Here is a 20,823-nt window from a genome sequence, read left to right on the forward strand (position 1 = left end):
AGGCCTGGCTCCATTGTTTACTAGGTCAGTAACAGTGACAAATTGCTAGATGCTTCTGTCTATGGATTCTTTAAGGCTCATTTATAATCTATTCTATTTATAGGACCTTCGTCCAGGTAACAAGCTTTCTAAACCTCAGTCTTTTCATGTGTAAAATGGATCAAGTAACAGTGTTTTATTTCATGGGGATGCTGTGAGGATTACATGAGCTAGTACATGAAAAGGATTCATTCCAAGGTTTGGCACTTAGTAAGCATTCAGTAAACAGTCACTCAAGTTCAAATCCATATGTAACTTCAGGCAGCCACATATCATGGCCTTGTATTGTTTAGATGGAATTTACATGTGCAGGAGTTATGTCTGTGGGTTTTTACAAGATGTTCAGCACCTGCATGTGCATTTGTGAGTTCTCACTGTTTCATAAAGTACCTGTACTAAAAAAAAGGGGAGGGACATTCATCAGACGAGAGAGATAAGAGATGATATGGTTTATAATGACTGCCACATAAGCCAGTCCCACGAGTCACATGCTATGGCTAAGATTTATTTTTTACACAATGACTGGGAATCATTATATTAATGTTTCTGGTAATAGGTATCCTTTCATATCTTAAAAATAACCCAGCAAGGGCTGGGTATGAAGAAGACAATTTTTCCAAAATGTGGTGCTTTTATGTAGCCCAAAGAGTCCCTCTATGGCCATCTGCCTTCTTTCAGGTACCAGATGCTTAAGGGAGAGATAAACAGCGACCCAACTCTCTCACATCCAGGTTGGCGCTATCCTCGTAAGAGCTCCACAAGCCTGTGACTCATGACCTGAAGACTCTCTAGGGAAGAGCTGAAAGGGCCAAGGAGGCAAAGATAAGGAGACCCACTGAATGTGTTTACATGCTCAAAGCAGACTTTTGTCAACATCCCCTGCTAAACTAGACTATTTCCTGAAGACCAGTTGGCTGATTATGCCCAGCAACCTAAATACCCTTTTAGAAACAAAACAACAGCAACAACAACAACAAAAATAGGCCAGGCGTGGTGGCTTGTGCTTGTAATCCCGGCACTTTGAGAGGCTGAGGTGGGCGAATCACGAGGTCAGGAGTTCGAAACCAGCCTCACCATATGGTGAAACCCCATCTCTACTCAAAATACAAAAATTAGCTGGGCATAGTGACATGCACCTATAGTTCCAGCTACTCAGGAGGCTGAAGCAGAAGAATCCTTTGAACCTGGGAGGCGGAGATTGCAGAGAGCTGAGATTGCGCCACTGCACTCCAGCCTGGGCAACAGAGAGAGACTCTGTCTCAAAAAAACAAAACAAAGCAAACAAAAACCAAACCACAACCAACAGTATCAAGATAAAAAGTTCCTGAGTTTCGATCATTTGAAAGCCCCACATAAAATCAAATGCATTACAATTCACTTTGTAAATGTATTAAACTTGGAGATAGGGGAATAAAAGAGTATTTGCATAAATTTAAACCTGTAGATGCTGAACATGTTCAGCTGGGCCAGCCTGAAGGGTTCACCATTAAAAGTCCACTCAGGCATCACCTCCTGGGAGGACCATTTCCTGACCTCTGCCTCTCTCACACAAATTCCACACCAGGACAACCCCTCAGCTCCCAACATGGGAGGCAGCAAAACAGGCTTATTCACCACCAGAGCCTCAGTGGCTGCTTCATTAAAATGGTACTGTTTTAACAATACTAAGATCACTGAATTTTTGTGAAGAGCGAATACACAGAATACACAGGAAGGGTTTAGCATAGGGCCTAGCACCTGGTAGAGGGGAGACATAATGGCTGTTACTGCTATGGGAAGCCATGGACAGCGGCTCATGTCTTCTGAATGGGACCACCCCATCCACTACACTGATTTCACAAGTCACAGGACCACATATTACACAGCTGAACTGTTGGCCCCACTCACAGCGTGACAATAAGGTTTTATGTTGGTATAATTATTTGGAATTATTACTAGTTCTACCTGTGTACTTTTCACATTGTTAGTTACCTGCTTTCCTTCTCCAGCACACCTGTATGCTCCTTGTGGGCAAAACTGCTTGAGTCATCGTTGTCTCTAGAACATCTAGACTAAGGCCTAGAATATATCTAGTACTTAATATTATACTTACTTGCTGAATGAAAGAACAAAAGAATATGAGACTGGATCTTTCCAGCAATCAAATGTCTCTGCACAGAGGCTGAACATGTTGTACATATTTGGGTGTGGGGATGTGCTCTTGCTCTGAAAGTCAGATAGGTTACTGACTCATACCTCTGTATACTCTTCAGTCTACATACACGTATAGATGGGGGAGAGGGAAGGAGGCATGTATGTGTTCATACAATTTTTCCCCCTTTTAGATGGCATGGAAATGACTTGAAGTATGCTCACTAGGATGAAAACTGCTTCAGTTGGCTGCCTGAAGGCAAATGGGAATCTATAATAGAAAAAGAAGGACTGCTCCCCCTAAGGAAGCAAGCTCTTGGGCTATCACTCACAGGGCCTGGAGATGTAGGCAACATCACAGAAAGGCAGGCATGGGGTATCAGAAGGATATTGTTTCTAGCTGGGGAGATCTTACAGCTCTAGGCACATGTCATATGAGAACAGGAGGAAATCTTAGAGACCCCAGATGGTCAGTGTATTTCCTTTTGACTCCTTCCTTCCTTTTTTTTTTGAGACAGAGTTTGTTCTGCTGCCCAGGCTGACATGCAGTGGCACAATCTTGGCTCACTGCAACCTCTGCCTCCCGGGTTCAAGTGATTCTCCTGCCTCAGCCTCCCAAGTAGCTGGGACTACAGGCACCTGCCAACACACCCGGCTAATTTTTTTTTTTTTGTATTTTTAGTAGAGATACAGTTTCACTATGTTGGCCAGGCTGGTCTTGAATTCCTGACCTCGTGATCCGCCCGCCTCGGCCTCCCAAAGTGCTGGGATTACAGCTGTGAGCCACTGCGTCCAGCCCCTTCATTCTTTATACAATCATCTAAATACCTTTTATAAGCCAGGCACTGTAAATGCACCTGTGGCTAGAACAAGCAAAGGCCATCTCCCCTCATGTAGCTGCATGAGGGTCTGCTGCCTCAAGCCCTGGGTTTTTCAGACAGCCTTTTTTAAAGACAGGGTCTCCCTCTGTCACTCAGGATGAGTGCAGGTGACCTCGGCTCACCACAACCTCAGTCTCCTGGACTCAAGTTATCCTCCCATTTCAGCTTCCAGAAAATCTAGAACTACAGGTGAATGCCACTATGCACAGCTAATTTTTTATAGAAATGGGTTTTCGCCACATTGCCCAGGCTGGTCTTGAACTCCTGGGCTCAAGCAATTTGTCCACCTCAGCCTCCCAAAGTGCTAAGATTACAGGTGAGAGCTACTGCACTGCACCTGCCTCCGACAGGTTTGTGACCACATCATCCAAGCTCAGTAAGAAGAGACATAGTTGTGGGGGTGGGGAAGGCAGGGTGGCACAGTCAGGCATGAGGATAAGATGGGTCAGAGGCACACATACTGCTTATTTGCCAGGCCTGCCCACGTTCCTAGGTGAGTCCCACAGGTAAGCTGATAAGCTGACATGATGGGAAAATAGGACTGTCATGACCCACCCAAGTCTTGGAGAGGTTAATGAGTGGAGGTCTGGGTACAGAACGGGAACAGCAACAGCACATGCAGAAGCCACAGCTTTGCCTGTTTTTTTTCCCCAGAGCCACAATGTTTTCAACTGTAGAAAGGACAGTACTGGTCCAGCTCACAAACCACTGAGTGAGCTCCAGATGCAAATGCACTATTCAGTATCACATATGAAATAAGGATGACTGGGGGAGGTGGACATGAAGGTTAAAACCAGGAAGATGAAGAAAGATGCCAACTGAAAAGAGATGGAGATTTAAGCCAAAAATAAAAACATGCCACCCTAGTGAATCCTAATTTGCTGGCTTACACTGCACTCCTGGAGTTTGCTGGACTGAATGACTCGCCTGTGGTCATGTAATAAATAATTCATTCATCCAAATTTATACCCCAATTAGAAGGGTCTGCTAGATCCCAACAACTTCCTGGCATTTTTAGCCCCAGTATTAGTGTTATATTGAATTTCTTCCGTCTTCACAGGTACCCTGAAGCAAGAGGCTACTAATGACGCCGGCTCCCCTAATGGCATACCTGGACAAAATGCTGCTGAGCAGAGGGTTTCCTAAGCTTGGTGCAGAGATTCAAAGATGGCTTGTAAAAAAAAATAATGAGTCAGAAGCTGATTAAGCATCAGTCATCTCTCTATGTCTCTAACCCTCTTGGGAAGATCAGCCCTGCTTCTCTCACCAGTAAGGAGTCCAAGAAGTATATGAATCCTGTTCATGCTGCCGACATTTGTTTCTTGGCAGCTCCAGTTCCCCTTTCCAATGTGGATTAGAATAAATGGTTTTTCAATTGCTCAGAGACACAGAGAAAGGCATCAGAAACAGAAAGGGTTATAGATGCAAAGCCTGACTGGTTTTTCATGTCATTATTTCAAAGCCAAGGTTCATTCACTTTGGAGCCTGCGGCTGTGTGCTGGGTGTGAGGTGAGTCAGCAATACACTGCCCCATTCTTGTCATATTTGCCAAATGTCTGAGACATGATTCCACTCAGAGTATTTTAATATACTCTAGTTAGGGAGCAGGCAACAGGTAACGGGATCAGTGCCACACTCTATGTGGGTCCCAGTTTTTCAAGGATGAACATATACCCCTCACGTTCTTTATTTCAGCCTGCAATCCTTGTTCATTAGGCAAACTTGGACATAGTGGCCTGGGCCTTCCCTGCCTCTTTTCTTTTCCACCCCTGGACATCAGGGATCTCCATTCTGGCCTATTTCCTAGTCTCTGACAGGGTAATGGATGGTAGGTAAGTAAGGGTTCTTTTAAAATTTGTGAAGCTGAGATAGACATTCATGAGGTTGGGTTAATAAAAGTGTGCGAGACAGTAATGACATGCTGCTGAAACCAGCTCTGCCAAATGGTTTTTAAAGGAGCTTGAGCTCTTTCCACAATCCAATGTGGAGAAAAGTAAAATGAAACAAATGGCAAAAATAGCACTGCCATTAAAGGGCCCAGACACTCGGATGATTCTAAAATGTCAGCCTATGACAGAAGGTGATGGAAAGCAAACAGTGAAAACTAGAGAACACATTTCACTCCTGGATAACCAAAAACAGTCATGAGACTGCAGATGACCTTGGAAGGAAATAAAATATTAAAACAAACCAGGTCTTTGGCCAAAAGGCTAAAGAATTTGTCAAACTATTTTATTTGTGGCATCATACAAATATCTTGGACACAGAAAGGATCACATGCATTTACAGATGGAGAAACTGAGGCAAAAAGGAGATATATATTCTTCTGGCTAATGGGTATCTATTTAGTGTTAAGTTAAGGTGCTTCTGAGGATAGTACATCAAGGGCCTAGCAGAGCTTTAATTTGCAATTAAAAAAATCGTAAGTTAGGGCCACCTCCAAGACTTGACCCCAGTTTACAGTGTGCAAGCCAAACTCTCTAGCCTATTTCCTCATGTTCAAAATAAAATTAACAATAATACCTGCTCTATCTACCTCTTAAGGCTGTTGTGAGAATCAAAGCAGATAGCATATGTGAATACAGTTTTTATAAATGAAGTATCACACAATGATTGGCAATCGAGATTATGCCATAGAAGTCCACCTGCTCAATCTCTCTCCCCTACCTTGAACATGAAAACAAAGTGAACCACAGATGACAGCTGAGAAATGCACTACTGATAATAAGCTTCCTTGTGCTTAGCACACCACGAGAGGGATCCATGCACCTTCTTCACACCTGCATCCCTTGCACAACGTCTAGCACTTTGCAGCTACTTAATATTTGTGAAATTCATAAATAAAAACTTATTAATACACCGGATGGAGTTTATCTAATACAGTGAAGTACCAGCCAATCCTTGGAGGCCAAACTCTCATTTCTTCACAAGTCCCTAAACTTTATTTGGTACTTCCATGGCAGAGTTACAGAAAGAACACAGACCACTGGGTGGACTTCCCCACAGTGTCAAAGCAACAGGTCATCATGCTACTGCTGAGCAAAATGATCCTCAGGGACTTCCCCGGCTACCTCCACCACATGGTCTAAATTCTGTCTCCATCTGTGCCAATCAGACCCTCCTCCCCCTCATCCAATTTTACCTTCCACTATTTTTCAACACTTCCGCTAGCTGGGTTGGCTTCTAGCTCTTTCCTGAATAGGGCATCTGCACTTCCACCATCTGATTCTAACTCTTGTCTGGCCCAAATGCCAGGTGTGTCTATACCCCATCCATCTTTCATCTCTTGCACCTCTCCTGACACTTGTTCTGCTTCCTGAGCCCACAGGGACTTTGCCCTCATCTGAACTTCTTCCCTGTCTAATGCATACTTGCTCAACAAAGAGGTATGAGGAAAAGCTGGTTGGGAAACCCCCTCCTTGAACAGTGATAATTGGGTTGGGGAGGAGTTCAACACCCTGGCTTACTGTGAAAACCACTGCTCCATCAGAAGGTCCATCCTTTCAGGCAGGGTCTTGAACCTTTTCCATTCACAGCCTTATCCCTAGCCCCTTGCTTGACACCTAACACTGACAGGTCCTCAGTAAATACAATTTTTGACTAAATCAATGAGCAAAACTTGTAACAATTTCATTTCACAATTCACTGACTTTTCAGTTGACACTGGTCTTGCAAACTGCTGCCCCAAAATAGCCAAAAGAGCTTATTGCAGCACTGAAAAACAAGCATGAAACATTCTGATCCCATTTTCACAGCCAATGGTAACAACCTGAACATGGCATCCCTGGTGAATTTTTACCTTGGTTTCTCGAAGAAGAAACTGCAGGTCCCGTCCACTGAGGATACCATGGTTTTTCACGTAACTGGGAATATTCTTTGTGCTGGAGCCATAAACAGTTGCATGTACTTCCATGTATGTGTGAATAATGTCCAAGTAGATCTTCTTATTCTAAAGAGGAGAACAAGTAGAAGACATTTCTCTTTGTCTTTCATTTGCATAATAACCTGTGTCATGGACCAGAACTTCTAGGACGAGAGGCCACAGAGTTCTTAATATAGAGATCACAGGAATTTGGCAATCAAACTGCTGCTAAAATTTCTTTTAAATGTAATCTGGCTGGATTCTGAGGGCATAAACAGTCATATAGCCATTGCATAATTTTGTAAGAAGAAATATATGATATGGCGACATATTACTGAATACCAACTGTATAATTTTACAAGAAGAAATATATAGCCAACTATTTTCAAGTATCATCCTTGTTTTGTAAATTACCAGGGACCTAACAGTTGCTTTTGGCTCTTCCTACCTCTAGGAGAGGAAGTGTGGGGAAGGACAGCCTGGAGAAGGCAGTCAGTTGGACTGGAGTATTTACCCAGAGATGCTAAGCTGTCCCTGAGGAATACAAACATTCCCAGTTCTTGCCAATGTTTCTAGTGATGATTAACTCATGTTGTCAGAACTGGATCCCACCTAATTTGGATCATGGGAAGATGAGAGTTTCTCACAGCTAGAGAGATAATGAGAAGACTCAGGTGGACAAATGTAGAAAAAAGAGAATAAATGTAACTTTTGAGGAGCCCTGAAACATTCAAGAGTGTTTTACTTATACTATTAGAAGCAAAACCAAACCCCCTTTCTTGTATATGTAGGCACTGGATTTTGAGGCACGTGTTCTAAATCAAAACCACCTGTGAAGTGGAAGCAAGTTCACCTTTTCTACCTCTATGTGTTTCCCTATGACTACATTGTACAAGCTGGGGTTTGTGGGTTTTTCTTTTTTTTTTTTTTTGGAAATTTTCAAAAAGTTCTGTAATGTTTTCCAGTTGTATAAAAGTGGGACAACGTTTCCTCATTCTAAGCCTGCTTTCAGACACTCCAGGCAAATCTAATAATAGCTGGTTTTGTGACTTAAGACCACAAGGGACACAGAAGTGTGGTATTAGCAGCCACAGAGCACAGGGAAGCCCAGAGGTAGGCTCTAAATGAGGTGGTTCATGATCTGGTCTCTGCCATTCACTGCCCTGGTGATATTACAAGAGATCCTCAACTTCAGGGGAAACATTTCGAGTGATATATCAAAAGTCTTCAGGACTGGAAAAACAGCACAGTTCACATTCTTCATTGCATGCACCAGGGTGACTTTGCCATGGGCAAGACCACCCTTCCCATCCTAACATATAAATAAAATAAACAGTGGGACTGAAGTTTAATTCCATGCCATGTCTGGTATAACTACAAGATGCTGAATTTATTACCTTAGAAATGTGTACCTTTAAATTAGTACAGAAGCTTACACCTACCTGGCATATGTTAGTTTGAAGGGTTCTTGTGCTAGATGCATCTGGTAACTCCTGCCACCACCCACAGCTCCTGTTAAGTAGGCAGGGGGCTTTGTTACTCTGCCCACAACTGCTGGCTGCTAATTGGCCAAGGGTGTGTCTGACCTGAGGGGACCCAGTCCTAGGCTGGCCAGCAGCCCAGGAATGATGTAGCAGGCTCAGGAAGGCAGGGGGAGCCAACCAGATGCTCTCCTGGGAACTCAGAATCCTGTATATAGGGAGATTACTGCCAGATGGCCACTCGCTTTAGAGCAAAAAGGTCATTTGAGTGTTGGAGTCTGGGCAATTGCGGGCCAGATAACAAGTTCTGAGGAAGCTGGTTACTAGTTTTGGTGGGTGGGATGGGAAAAGAACCAAGTAAGGGCTAAAGAAGAGGGGAAGACACATAGACAGTCGGTAGTAAGTGGGATCCAAGAGCGTGACTACAACCAACACAGCCACTGCAAGCATGATACACACACAGAGAGAAAGAAAAAAAGAGGAGTAGAAGGAGAATAAGTAGAAAGACGAGGGAGAAGAGAGTGAGAAAAGAAAGCAGAGAGACATAGGAGGAAAAAACTAGGGCCTGGAGCTGCTCTGGTTCCGATCCCACTCACAGCCATTCCCTATCTTAAGTTCCTCATGTCCCTCTGGATCCTTATAATAAATGCAGCTCTTCCCAGACCCCACCTCATATTTGTATTTGACTTACTCCGGGTAGATTTCACTCATCTAAAAGGAGGCCGCTCAGGACATTCTGCAGGTGTTAAAGCAGGAGTTGTGGGATGCAGGTGGGGACAAGCATCTCTCCTTTAAGCAAACGGAGGCATTACGCCTAAAAAGCCAGTTGCCAGCTAGTGAAGATGGGCTAAAGGCCCCTAGGCTATGTGTGGCGAGCTACAGTGCAGAGCAGTAACTGGCCTATCTGGTTCCTGCGCTGGTGAAAAATATCCACTGCAGACAGACTCAAGATTAGGGTTCCCAGACTAAATGCCTGGGAAAGTAACAAGGTACTAGATTACATATGTATTGCCATTAAATTCCAGAAAAGTCTAGGTCTTCTTGAAGCATAACAAGGAGGCACGTTGGGGCAAATATAAAGAAGTATACGTAAAAATTAATAAAGTGTATGAACTTACTTTTTGGCATGATAAAATCCAAAACTAGAGATTACTTTCAGAAAGGATTCTGAAATTTCACAAATGCAAAAATCCCAACAGGTAATTAGAGGAAAAAAAAGTTTCAAGCATAACTTTAGCCTTTGACACTGTTGTGACAATTAGGTACTTCTACCTCAGGTCTCTTGTTACCACTTGTAGGAGTTCTCTTAGTGGAATCCTGGTGGAGGTGAACCACACTACCTATTCCAGGTAAAGGTGCCCCCAAAGCCTGTCATACCAAACTCCCAGCCAAGTACCTACACCAGATTTGCATGTGTGGTTCTGTCCCTCTCAGGCTCCACACACACACACACACACACACACACACACATTGAATTAGTCACAGTACTGTATATTCTGCCTCCATAATATCAAATTGGTATCCTCCTCTCCAGGGTGGAAGGTCCCTCCATTCTTGCCATCGAGGTGCTCAAAGGATTCCCTTCTGTCTTCAGGGACACTCTTACCTTTTGTGTTTAAGATACAGGGTATTCAGGATTTTTTAAATTAAGGGTGTCCCAGAACAGAAAACCAAACACTTCGTGTTCTCACTCATAAGTGGGTGCTGAACAATGAGAACACATGGAACATCACACTCCAGGGCCTGTCGGGGGGTGAGGGGCTAGGGCAGGGCTAGGAGGGGGTGGGGGACTAGGGGAGGGAAAGCATTAGGAGAAATACCTAATGTAGATGACGTGGGGATGGGTGCAGCAAACTACTATGGCACGTGTATACCTATGTAACAAACCTGCATGTTCTGCACATGTACCCTAGAACTTAAAGTATAATAAAAAATTAAAGGTGTCCTTGTCTGCCTTTCCCCAACTAATGGAAAGGCTCAAAGTGGGGAGGGGGTTAGAAGTAAGAGACATTTTCCAGCATACACTCCCCTTCCCTTCCCTTACATTGGTCATCCAGGCATCCAGCCCCAGAGTGAAGGTGACACCATAGACCTTGGTGTCCCACTGATCTAGGAACTGGATCAAGGTCACTTCTCAGAAAACTTTCTTTCTCCAACTTAAGAGACTAAGTAAGGTCAAAGAAAATTATCTGCTCCAAAAACTTTATCACCAAGAGATCTCTGGAGAAGCAGTCAAAAAGGGCTTACACTTAGTATCGCATCTCAGCATGCAACCACCTCTGTCTCCCAAAGGTTCCAGCTGAGCAACCAGCAGCCCCCCGAATGCTTTTATTCTCTAGTTCAATTTAAATTCCCATTAAGAACAACTGATCTAAGTGATTAAAATTTAAATCTACCTAAGCTCATTTTCGGGGGAGGAGATGCAAGGGAAAAGGAGAATGCATGCTGGAGTCAACGAGCAGTGTTGTCAGTGTCTCCTCAGCTGTTTATGGTCATAGCTGGAGGCAGGTACATGTGCAGAACCAGTCGTAAGATATTTAGACCTTGAAGAGAGAGCTTTAGGAAAACAATTCAATCTAAGCAACACTCCTGTAAGTCCACAGCAGGGGGAGTGGTAGAATGCAGAACCAGAGGATTAGAAGCTTTCCCCAGCTTATTTTAAAACATTTTTAAATGGATACATAATAGTACACGTTTGTGGGGTATATGTGGTATTTCAGTACATGCATACTACAGGTAATGATCAAATCAGGGTATTTAAGGTAACCATCACCTCAAACATTTATCATTTCTTTGTGCTGGAAACATTTCAAGTTCTTTCTTCTAGTTAATCTGAAATACACAATACACTATTGGTAACTATAGTCACCTTGGTCTGCTATTGAACACCAGAACTTATTCCTTCTATCTACCTGTATGTTTGTACCCATTAACTCACTACTCTTCATTCCCACCTACCCTCTTTCCCAGCCTCTGGTATCTATCATTCTACTTCTACCTCTCTGAGGACCACTTTTTTAGCTCCCGCTTATGAGTGAGAACATTTGACTTCTTTCTGTGTCTGACTTATTTCACTTAACATAATGATCCCCAGCTCCATCCATGTTGCTGCTAGTTACAGACTGCCTTGTTTTTAAATGGCTGAATCATATTCCATTGTGTATGTACACATTTTCTTTATCCATTCATCTGCTGACTGACACTCAGGCTGATTCTGTACCGTGGCTATTGTAAACAGTGTTGCAATAAACATGGGGTACAGGTATCTCTTTGATCTCCAACTTCCTTTTTAGCTGGCAAATCAGAGTACAGGAATGTTCTTTGAACGGCAATATCCTCCCCAGTAACAGCTCTACTCCTCACTGCAGACACACATATTTCTCCTGGACTTCATTTCCCCTCATTCATGCAGCACCTGTCATTTAAAAAATTCCACAGTTCAGCCTGAAGTTGGCTCCTCCAGTGGTGAACATCTGTGAGTCTTAGGCAGTAGTACTCCTCCCTGGGAAGTGCTGTCACTCCCTCTCCAGAATGATAAAATCAGGCTGAGGAGGAAAGCGTGTGCCCCACCCCATGCAGGCCAGAGAAAAATTTAAGTCCTACAGAGAAGGCCTAACAGGACAGAGTGGTAAGGTCTCGGCCCACAGCTCAGGTCATGCCTAAGCACAGGTGCCATCCTTGCCCTAGCCAGGGTTCCAACAGTCAGCCAATCCCTGCTATGGCCTAAACCAGTAAGTCAGGCTTCTATCATTTACATCAGTAGGAGCCCTGGCAAGTACACTTGTGATTGGATGCTTGATTTTGGCCACTGTGGAACTTTAATCATTTTTAAAGTATACGTTGAGCATCCCTAATCCAAGAATCCAAAGTGCTCCAAAATCCAAACTGCTGAGTACTGGAGCATTTTGAATTTCAGATTTTCAGGAATAGGGATGTTCAACCAGTTAAGTATTTGCAAATATCCCCAAATCTTAAAAAATCCAAAATCAAAAACACTTCTGGTTGCAAGCATTTTAGATAAAAGATACTCAGCCTGAAGCACCTTCCCCTCTTTCCCCACAAATATGGAAATTGGCCTGTTACATGGTTTTACAAACATACAATAATGAACCATATTTTTTATTTAAGAAAATAAGGCCATAGAGTATGCCTGGACAAGAACCAGCCAGAGGAGTCCTTTACTGTTACTGTAATGTAACTCCTAGACAGGCTGAGGCTGGGGCTGTCAGCTGCACAAAATGAAGATCCTGTAAACCTCCTTCCACTACAGGTTGCTTCCATTTGCTCTGCCTGCCCCCTCCTGCATGAAGTACTGTCGTAATGTCTGGGATGGACTCTTTGTCTGAACAGTGGCATGCTCCTTAGGAGCGCTTTCAGATTCCCCCTGCTCTTCTCTTTTTCAGTCAGTGCTCACACAAGTCAGGCTACCCTCTGCTGCCAGACGGGGAATAATCTGTATCATGGGATGGGGTGGTGGGGTCCTCCTTTCTAAATAGCATCGCAGAACTAGAGGGGCTTTAGAACTGAGGTTGATGGCAAACAGGACACAGGAAGGAGCAGGGCAAATAAAACCCACCTCCGTTCTCTCTTCCAGACTATTCCGAGGTAGAGCTCCTCTTCGTAGGGCTTTGGGGAAAGTCCAGGCAGCCCAATGTGCTGCTGTGTCTGTGTGGCCCCCCAGCATGGTCAGCCACACCATCTGTTACCCTGCACTTCCCTTTTCCTTCATCCTTGCTGCCCTGGGTTTGCAACTCCCTCTGCAGCAAAATATTGGTACTTTAGTCTTTGTCTCAGTCTCTGCTTTCTAGAGGCTGTGGGCTAAGACATTGTCTGTAGGCTCTCACCCCTTCAACCCATCCTCCTCATTGTCACTAGTTTCTAAAACCCAAGTTTTGTTTCCCTATATAAAGGGCTTCCCAGTGCTGCACACAAGGCCCTTCACACTCTGGGCTTCTGCCAAGCTCTCCAGCTTTAACCCCAACTATTCCCTCTGCTACTTGCTTAAGGTCTCTACCTACACTTAACTTATCCCTCACTCCCAAACCTCTCCTGCTCTCTCACACCTGGCCTGCCACTGCCTATGTTCCAAAGACTCTTCCTTCCTCCCTCCTTTTCTTCTAGATGGACTCCTGCCTCCTCTTCTTTCACAACCAGGCAGTCCTGGATCTACCCAGATGAAGGTCACTGCTGTCTCCTCTGTGCCTTGACCATCTTCCTGCTTGGGATCCACTGTCACTAGATGTTCCCAGATGGCTGGAAGTGTGAACTTCTCCAGGGCAGAACACTAGGCTCAGCAGAGGCCTGGCACAGGGTGAGTGTGCAGTGAATCCATACTGGCTGAGTGAGAAACACAAAGAGGGCAGACACACAAACCACAAAGCACTTATGGACTTGTGGGAAACGTGGATCTCAGGCACGGTGCATTCCTTCACTTTCCACCTGCTCCCAGCAAATGAACTTAAAGTCCACGATTACCTAAGTGTGTATTCTAATAAAAAACAAAATAAAAAGAGAGTTGCAACCCTGAAAAGGTATATTTTATAGTTGATTCATCCTCCTTTTTATATAGCTCTTATGTACCACGTTCACTTAGGAATTGCAAGGTAAATAAAATATGAAAAATTATTTTATTTCAAGATTGGGGTAAATTATAAAATGAAAATCTCTGTGAATTTCGGCAGTGTAGCAGAACGAATTTACATTTCAGAACCATTTAAAGTCAGTGCAGTCCTTGGCTCCTTTATCTCAAGTAACCACACAAGGTCAATGAATATATATATGTATATATATACAGGGGTGGTCCTTGCCGTGTGGGGCTCTGAAAGACCCTTGGAATCTAAGAATCTCAAAGGCTGTTCACCTCTTCCTCTTCCTTCCCAAACCCATGCCTCTCTAGGAGAAAAGATGGTGCTCAATCATTGCAGTGGTGCAATAAGGGGAACCTTGCTTTCTTGTTTCCAGCCCAGTCTGTGGTCCACCTATAGGGCCACGGACACTATAAAGAAGGGAGTCTGCTTTCTTTCATGTACTGGCCTCCACACTTAGTCTTGGTTGAGCTCATCTGACATAAATTACTCTTTATCTTGGGCAATTGGTCTCAAGTATGATACTGAATGGCTCTAGAACTTGCCTACCTCGGGGAATAAGTGAGAGGAAAGAATAGCCACAAGCACTTTACTCATTATTCTCTACTGTCCAAGTAGGAGAGAATTTTGGTTTCTGGTCCAAAGACAGACATAGGGAGATGTCTTAGGCTAAATGGATGGTACAGAAAGAGCAATTGGTCCTGTATTTGCAACTCGATAGCCAATGTCTCATCTATAAGTAGGAAGTAATACCACTTCATGGTTCTTTTAGACATCTATTACATGTGCAGTGCTGGGCCAGCAGTGGGAATAAAATGCATGTAAAAGATGTTTAATATGTACCCTTGCTTTTAAAAATAAGGTGCTAATACTGCTCCAAAGCCATAAAATGGGACAAGCTAGACATGAGAATCCTGAGCTGGCTAGCACCTTCACACTACTGCCCATGTGGAACCAATGCTTATGCCCACTCTACATCTCTCAGTCTGAACTGGTTAGTCAGTGTGGGTCCCTATTTTCCAGCACTTCCGTTTTTCTGGATTTTCTCTGCCTTAGCACAGAGCTTTCTGCTATTTAACGAACGGCCCTTAAAGGACCCTGGGGAACCACCAGCCCATTTGTGAAAACAAGAAACCCTTTGACACGACCTCCTTTCTGCTTTAAGAAGGGCAGGAGGCCTTCAAATTGCAGAGCTGGTTTCTCTTTTCCTCAATACAAATGCAGTCACTTAGGGATAATGATGTTCCTTCATCTACTCTGACACAGTCGTAAAGGAACAAAGCCTACCAGCTATACTACCATGCAGAAAACGGCTGGAAGGTTGAAAACACACCATCACAGGCCAAATGTGTCTGCAGACTCCTCCAGGAGCTTTCTATTTTCCACCTACCTGGGCAGTAACCACAGAAAACAGACTGTTTAGTGACAAAGGAAGCTGTCACAGTGGAAGGTTTTGCCTTGGCAAACTGAAATCCCATGTTTTATAGAATCCCTAAAGGGTCAGGAAATTGTGGACTGAATATCCTTTCCTGAAAGGGAGGAGGAGATACCTGGATGAGCTTTGGCCGGATAGTATTTAAAGGAAAGAGAACTGTCTTCTATTATTACAGGGCCATCCTGTGAGGTCTTCAGGGTTTTGGAACACTGCACGGTCACACTGGCAGTGGGTGTGATGGGGCTTCTCCTGACAATTAAACTGAGGTGCCCAGAGGCCAGGAACCTAACCACAGAGGCCAAGTACAACCCAATCACATCAGTAAAGAATAAATTAAAAATAATACCATACGAATTAATAGTTTTAAATCACTTTAGTGTATTTCTTTGTAACAAGGGGGAAGAATTCTATCTATATATTTGTTTCTCTTAGCGAGAAATAATATTACATTTTGTGTTTTCCAGTGTTAAGTGTTGTACATCAGTGAGAAATTCCATCAAAACAATACTCTTCGTATATTCATGTTAAAGGATAGTATTAGCAGATGTTAATTGATCTTTATTCAGTTGATCAAGAAACTTTTTTTTTTTTTTTAAGAGGGAGTCTTGCTCTGTTGCCAGGCTGGAGTGCAGTGGCGCGATCTCGGCTCACTGTGACCTCTGCCTCCTGGCTCAAGCCGTTCTCCTGCCTCAGCCTCCTGAACAGCTGGTACTACAGGCGCGTGCCACCACGCCCAGCTAATTTTTATATTTTTAGTAGAGACGAGGTTTCACCATGTTGGCCAGGATGGTCTTGATCTCTAGACCTCATGATCCGCCCACCTTGGACTCCCAAAGTGCTGGCATTACAGGCATGAGCCACAGCGTCCAGCCAACAATACTCTTTGTATATTCAATTTAAAGGGTATTATTAGCAGATGTTAATTGATCTTTATTCAGTTGATCAAGAAACTTTTAAAATTAATTTCAAAAAGCTTTTTTTCATATAAAGCAAAATATAAAAATAAGCACGCACACAGTGACTGGCAGAACACAATTTCTGCAGGTCAGGATGAAAAGTACTTGCTTTCTTGTAATTTCCAAATTTTCTACTTGTAATTATCTTGCAACCAAGGGAAAAAGACCTGCCTGCAAAATCACATTTGGCAGCCCCAGTGGGCATGCCTCATATATAGTAATTATGCAGAAATGTGAAAGATGGGATGAGTGGAGAAGGCCCAGTTTCAATGGGAAACCAGAAAGCGAAAATGGAGCGTGAGGCAAGGCCCGCTTCTACAGGATGGTGCACACCATTATTTTTCATCACAAGGGCCTTAGGTTCCTGCCAGTCTCTCACAGTTAAGAATAAAAAGGGCAGCCTGAATTCAATGCACCACAGATAAGGAAGGAGTTTATACTCCAATCAATGTGCATGTGCTTCTTCCTGGATCCTTCCAAAACAGCAGGTGGGGGCGGCCGGGGGGGCCAATCAGGCCAGCTCCATCAGTTTGATTTTGAATTACATAAAGCAGGAGACCAGGCCACCATGTTGTGGAGAAGCATGGCAGCACAGAGTCAAGGGCTGAAACAGTTTCACTCAGTGCTTAATTAACTGTAAAATAATTTATCATATGATTCTATAGCAGTGTTTGGAGATGTTCCTCTCTTGGAAGCCCCAATAAATAATATAAGGCACCTCTCTGGAGACACTGGGACAGCCAAACAGACTCAGGCAGGTCGCAATGCCCCTTCTGGTGCCATCCCAGCTCTTGACTTCATGGTCTGCACAGGGGGATGACAGACTCCAAATAAGACATAATTTCATGTGCCAGGAAGCTCTCATTGTTATAATAATTATACGCAGGGTAAACAGCACTGCTTCAAAAAGACAAGACTTTTTGAAGATCCTTATGCTTGGCGGCTCTTATCAGCAGTCTCACAGAAGGGGTGGCATTAATTACTCCGAGTAGAGAGGGGAGAATTGGTCTCTGTCTGTAAATAGCCTTTACACAGGCAGGCCAGCCCTCCCACACTGATCTGAGGTAATCCGGCCTTTTCTAGGGCCCTATACACGTTTGTGTAAAAATTAGCAGGCAGTTTGGGGACAAGAATGAAGTAATGTGGGTTTTTATTCCAGTTCTCGAACTTTTTATGGGACTTCGGCAAGTTCCCAAACTTTAGTTTTCTTATCTGTAAAATGAGGGAATATTAAACTTGTCCTATTATCTCATGTGGGTGTTCACAGAAACAAATGAGATTTTAAAATTATTATGTGAAGGGCACATTCTCTTTCTCTCACACATTCACTCTCCCCAAGGCTCATGCATCTGAAAGAACTCTACCCAGCACTTAGTTACGGCTGAGACAGTGGACACCACAGACCTCAGAGAATGCAATGCCTTCCTGGGATGTGTGATAGCATCCCTCACCAAAGGGCTTTCTGTCCTCAGTGCAGGGCCCACTGACCTAGGGGTGCCCCCTTCTGGGGGGGATGTCACAGGTTGGTTTCCACCATGCCACATCACTAAGCTGCAGTTCTAGTTTTAAGCTCTAGTTGTAGGGCTGTGCTTGCAAAATTTTCCTTGCTGAGGCACTCAGCCCCGTGCCTTATGCATTAATACCCACGCTTCATGACGACGGATGTGTGCATTGGTAATAATGTACATAATCTCTCCCCTCAGAATACCAGTGTCAACACGCTGTTGTTGTAGGCTGGGACCAGACATGTGACAAACCAGGCCATTTAAAACATAAGACTCTCTTGGGCTTCTTCCCTCCCCGGCTCCCACCAAGCTAAGAACAAACTTCTAAATTCCAGGCACCTCTCTTTCTTTGTGAGGTCCATAGACTGAGATTCTGATTCAGGTATGGCAGTGTAAGATCCCTTTAAAGGGCAGCTGACCACCAGGCTTTAAATGAAGAGCTCATTTTTAAGACAAAAGCTAAAAATACCCTCTCCATCCCTCTCCTCAAAATAAATCACATGCCTCTTGAAATTTCTTCACCTCATTCTTGATTTCTTGAAAACATGAAGATAGTAAAATAAAAGTGATCAGACTAATTAGAGTACCACTGAATCTAAAATGCTGCAAATAAATATTTGAAAGGAAAAGCAGATAGTGTCTAATTTGCAAGCAGTAGTTTGAAAACAGAAACAATTAAAATACACCAACAAAGCAAAGCTGAGGTCTCATACTTGTCAATGGTTTTGGAAAACCTCTCACTTTCTATGTCCTCCCCCTGCCCTCCCATTTCTCAGGCAGCTTGTGAGTGCTGAAGCTCTGCCCTGTTACCGATGACAACATGACACACCCTACAGGGAGGTACAAGAAAAATGGGGAAGGACTCAGAGCCAGGAAATCAGGATTTTGAACTCTGACATTTCCCTTTGCCGGCTATGTGCCCTCGGGAAGTGGTTTCACCCACCTGCACCCAGACTCTTCAGGTAATAACCACCCTCCCTTCTGGAGAGGTCCAAAGGATGACATGAGATAATGTGGTTAAGTAACTCCAACTACACAGAATTCTCCTCATGAGTTCTCAACCTTGCGGTTCTATTCTAGCCAAGCCTTTCTTCTCCATCCCATGTCCAGGTTTGTCACTGACTAATTATTTGTGTCCCCCAAAATTCATATCCCCACTGCTGAAATCCTTATCCCCACTGTGATGGTACTAGGAGGTGGGGCCTGTGGGAGGTAATGAGGTCACAAGAGTGAAGCTCTCATGGATAGGAATAGTGCCCTTTTAAGAAGAGAAGAGAGATCTAGCTCACTCTTTCCACCAGGTGAGGATAAGAGACATTGGCTGTCTGTAACCCAGACGAGGCCCCTCACCAGAACCCAACCATACTGGCATCCTGATCTCACACTTTCAGCCTCTAGAACTGTAACAAATACATTTCTATTATTTATAAGTCACCCAGTCTATGGCACTGTATCACAGCAGCCAAAGAGATTCAGTCTAGGCTCAGTAACTGTAGTTTCCAGTCTGTTCAAGACTCTCTCCTGCTTCGAAATGCCATCCTGCCATTTACCACCCAAGGTAAGACCCCTTTGAAGAACTCCAAGTGGTAGTCTCTTTTGGATGCTTTCTTCAAGCAGATCGCTAACAGCACTGCCTACCTCCTCCACTCTCTCAGCACTCAATCCCTATCCCCAGCTAATGGAGCCCGAATCCTCTACATATTGCTGTCTCCTACCTGGTTAAACACTGCCTGAGAGTTCAGTATGTCCCCTCCTCCTACTTGATTCCAAACTTCAGTGGGGCAAGGACCTGATCAGATGGTCTAGATCATTAGCCTGTGGATATTACTCTAGATCAACAGCATCTGAAGTTGCTCTATTGACACATGGTAAAAGAAACAGGAGTCCAAGAAACAAAAACCTTTAGGGTCTGAAACAAGGAAAAGAGAGGCAAAAGTCTGAGAGTTGGCATAAAAGATGCTAAAGAAGTGACATTTATCCAGTAAAAGAAACCATATAGAGGGGTAGAAAATGGCCCACTTCAGTAGAGATTATAACTTGCTATTTTAAAGGAACTCTGCAGCAACTATTTTTAGCAAAAATCAGTGACCATTATATTTCACTTAGATTTGGGGGCAGGTGGGTTAGGGGATGTGTTTTTAGACAGAATATATATCATGTGACTTAAATCTGTGTTTGTTAAGACAGACTCCTTCATGAAAATAATAGTAGACATAGGACAAGGTTAAAATCTTTTTGAAAAGTCCTGCATTTATAAGGGGTTATGGTGTCCTGCCATGTGATTTGAATACAATTTAATTTTTGAAAACAAAGGAAACATATATTGAAATAAAAATAATTCCTTTCTATATTTTCTGACTTAAAGTAACTGAAGTTGGATTTTGCTTTTGGTGTTTGGTTTGGTTGAAGGGTAGCACTGTTTTGCTGGCACCTCGAACGGTGCCTGATCTAAAAAGTGAACCTCAAAGTAGGATGCACAAGATGATCCACGGGGACGCAAGAAAACAGTATGAATGTGTTTCTTTACATGTAATATTTGTATACCGTGCATACCATTATTCTACTACTCTCCATTTTTTAATCAATAAATTAGTATCCATATATTAAGAGGTCAAACTCAGTATTTTTTCATGGACACAGCTGCAAACAATAAAAAACAATCTGAAGACACAGTCGCAGTCTGAAGCATGGAAGGAAAGGCTTGCAAAAAACTGCAGGAAAAAATTGGGAAAACCTGATGAAGCCACACCAGCACCCTGCCTGTCCTAGTTACCTGCGTTCTTAGTTTGGAAAGAATAATTATAAAAGGAGAGTATTTTCTGAATTCCAGCAGAATGTGAGAAAGGGAAAGTGAACATGTTCATTAAAAGGTTCACAAGAGGAGGCATGTGGTCTCCTGTGTCCTTAATGGAGTTTCTGAACTCAGGACCACATAGCTTCTCTCCAAAG

At 43.5% G+C, this 20,823-nt stretch overlaps 1 protein-coding gene across 7 annotated transcripts in view; it reads right to left on the reverse strand.

The window, feature by feature from the left end:
* The window catches only part of MGAT5 (alpha-1,6-mannosylglycoprotein 6-beta-N-acetylglucosaminyltransferase), a 326,791-nt gene that overhangs the window by 43,217 nt on the left and 262,751 nt on the right, over nucleotides 1-20,823 (reverse strand). For 4 of the 7 annotated variants that reach the window (XM_008998990.5, XM_035305064.3, XM_035305063.3 and 1 more), the window contains one exon: nucleotides 6,850-6,999. The exons of the other annotated variants lie outside the window; for them this stretch is intronic. In XM_008998990.5, coding sequence (XP_008997238.1) covers nucleotides 6,850-6,999 — 150 coding nt within the window. The remainder of the gene's footprint in view (nucleotides 1-6,849; nucleotides 7,000-20,823) is intronic. 7 annotated transcript variants of the gene reach the window in all.

This window comes from Callithrix jacchus, chromosome 6 (genome assembly GCF_049354715.1).
Source record: "Callithrix jacchus isolate 240 chromosome 6, calJac240_pri, whole genome shotgun sequence".
Lineage (NCBI taxonomy): Eukaryota > Metazoa > Chordata > Mammalia > Primates > Cebidae > Callithrix > Callithrix jacchus.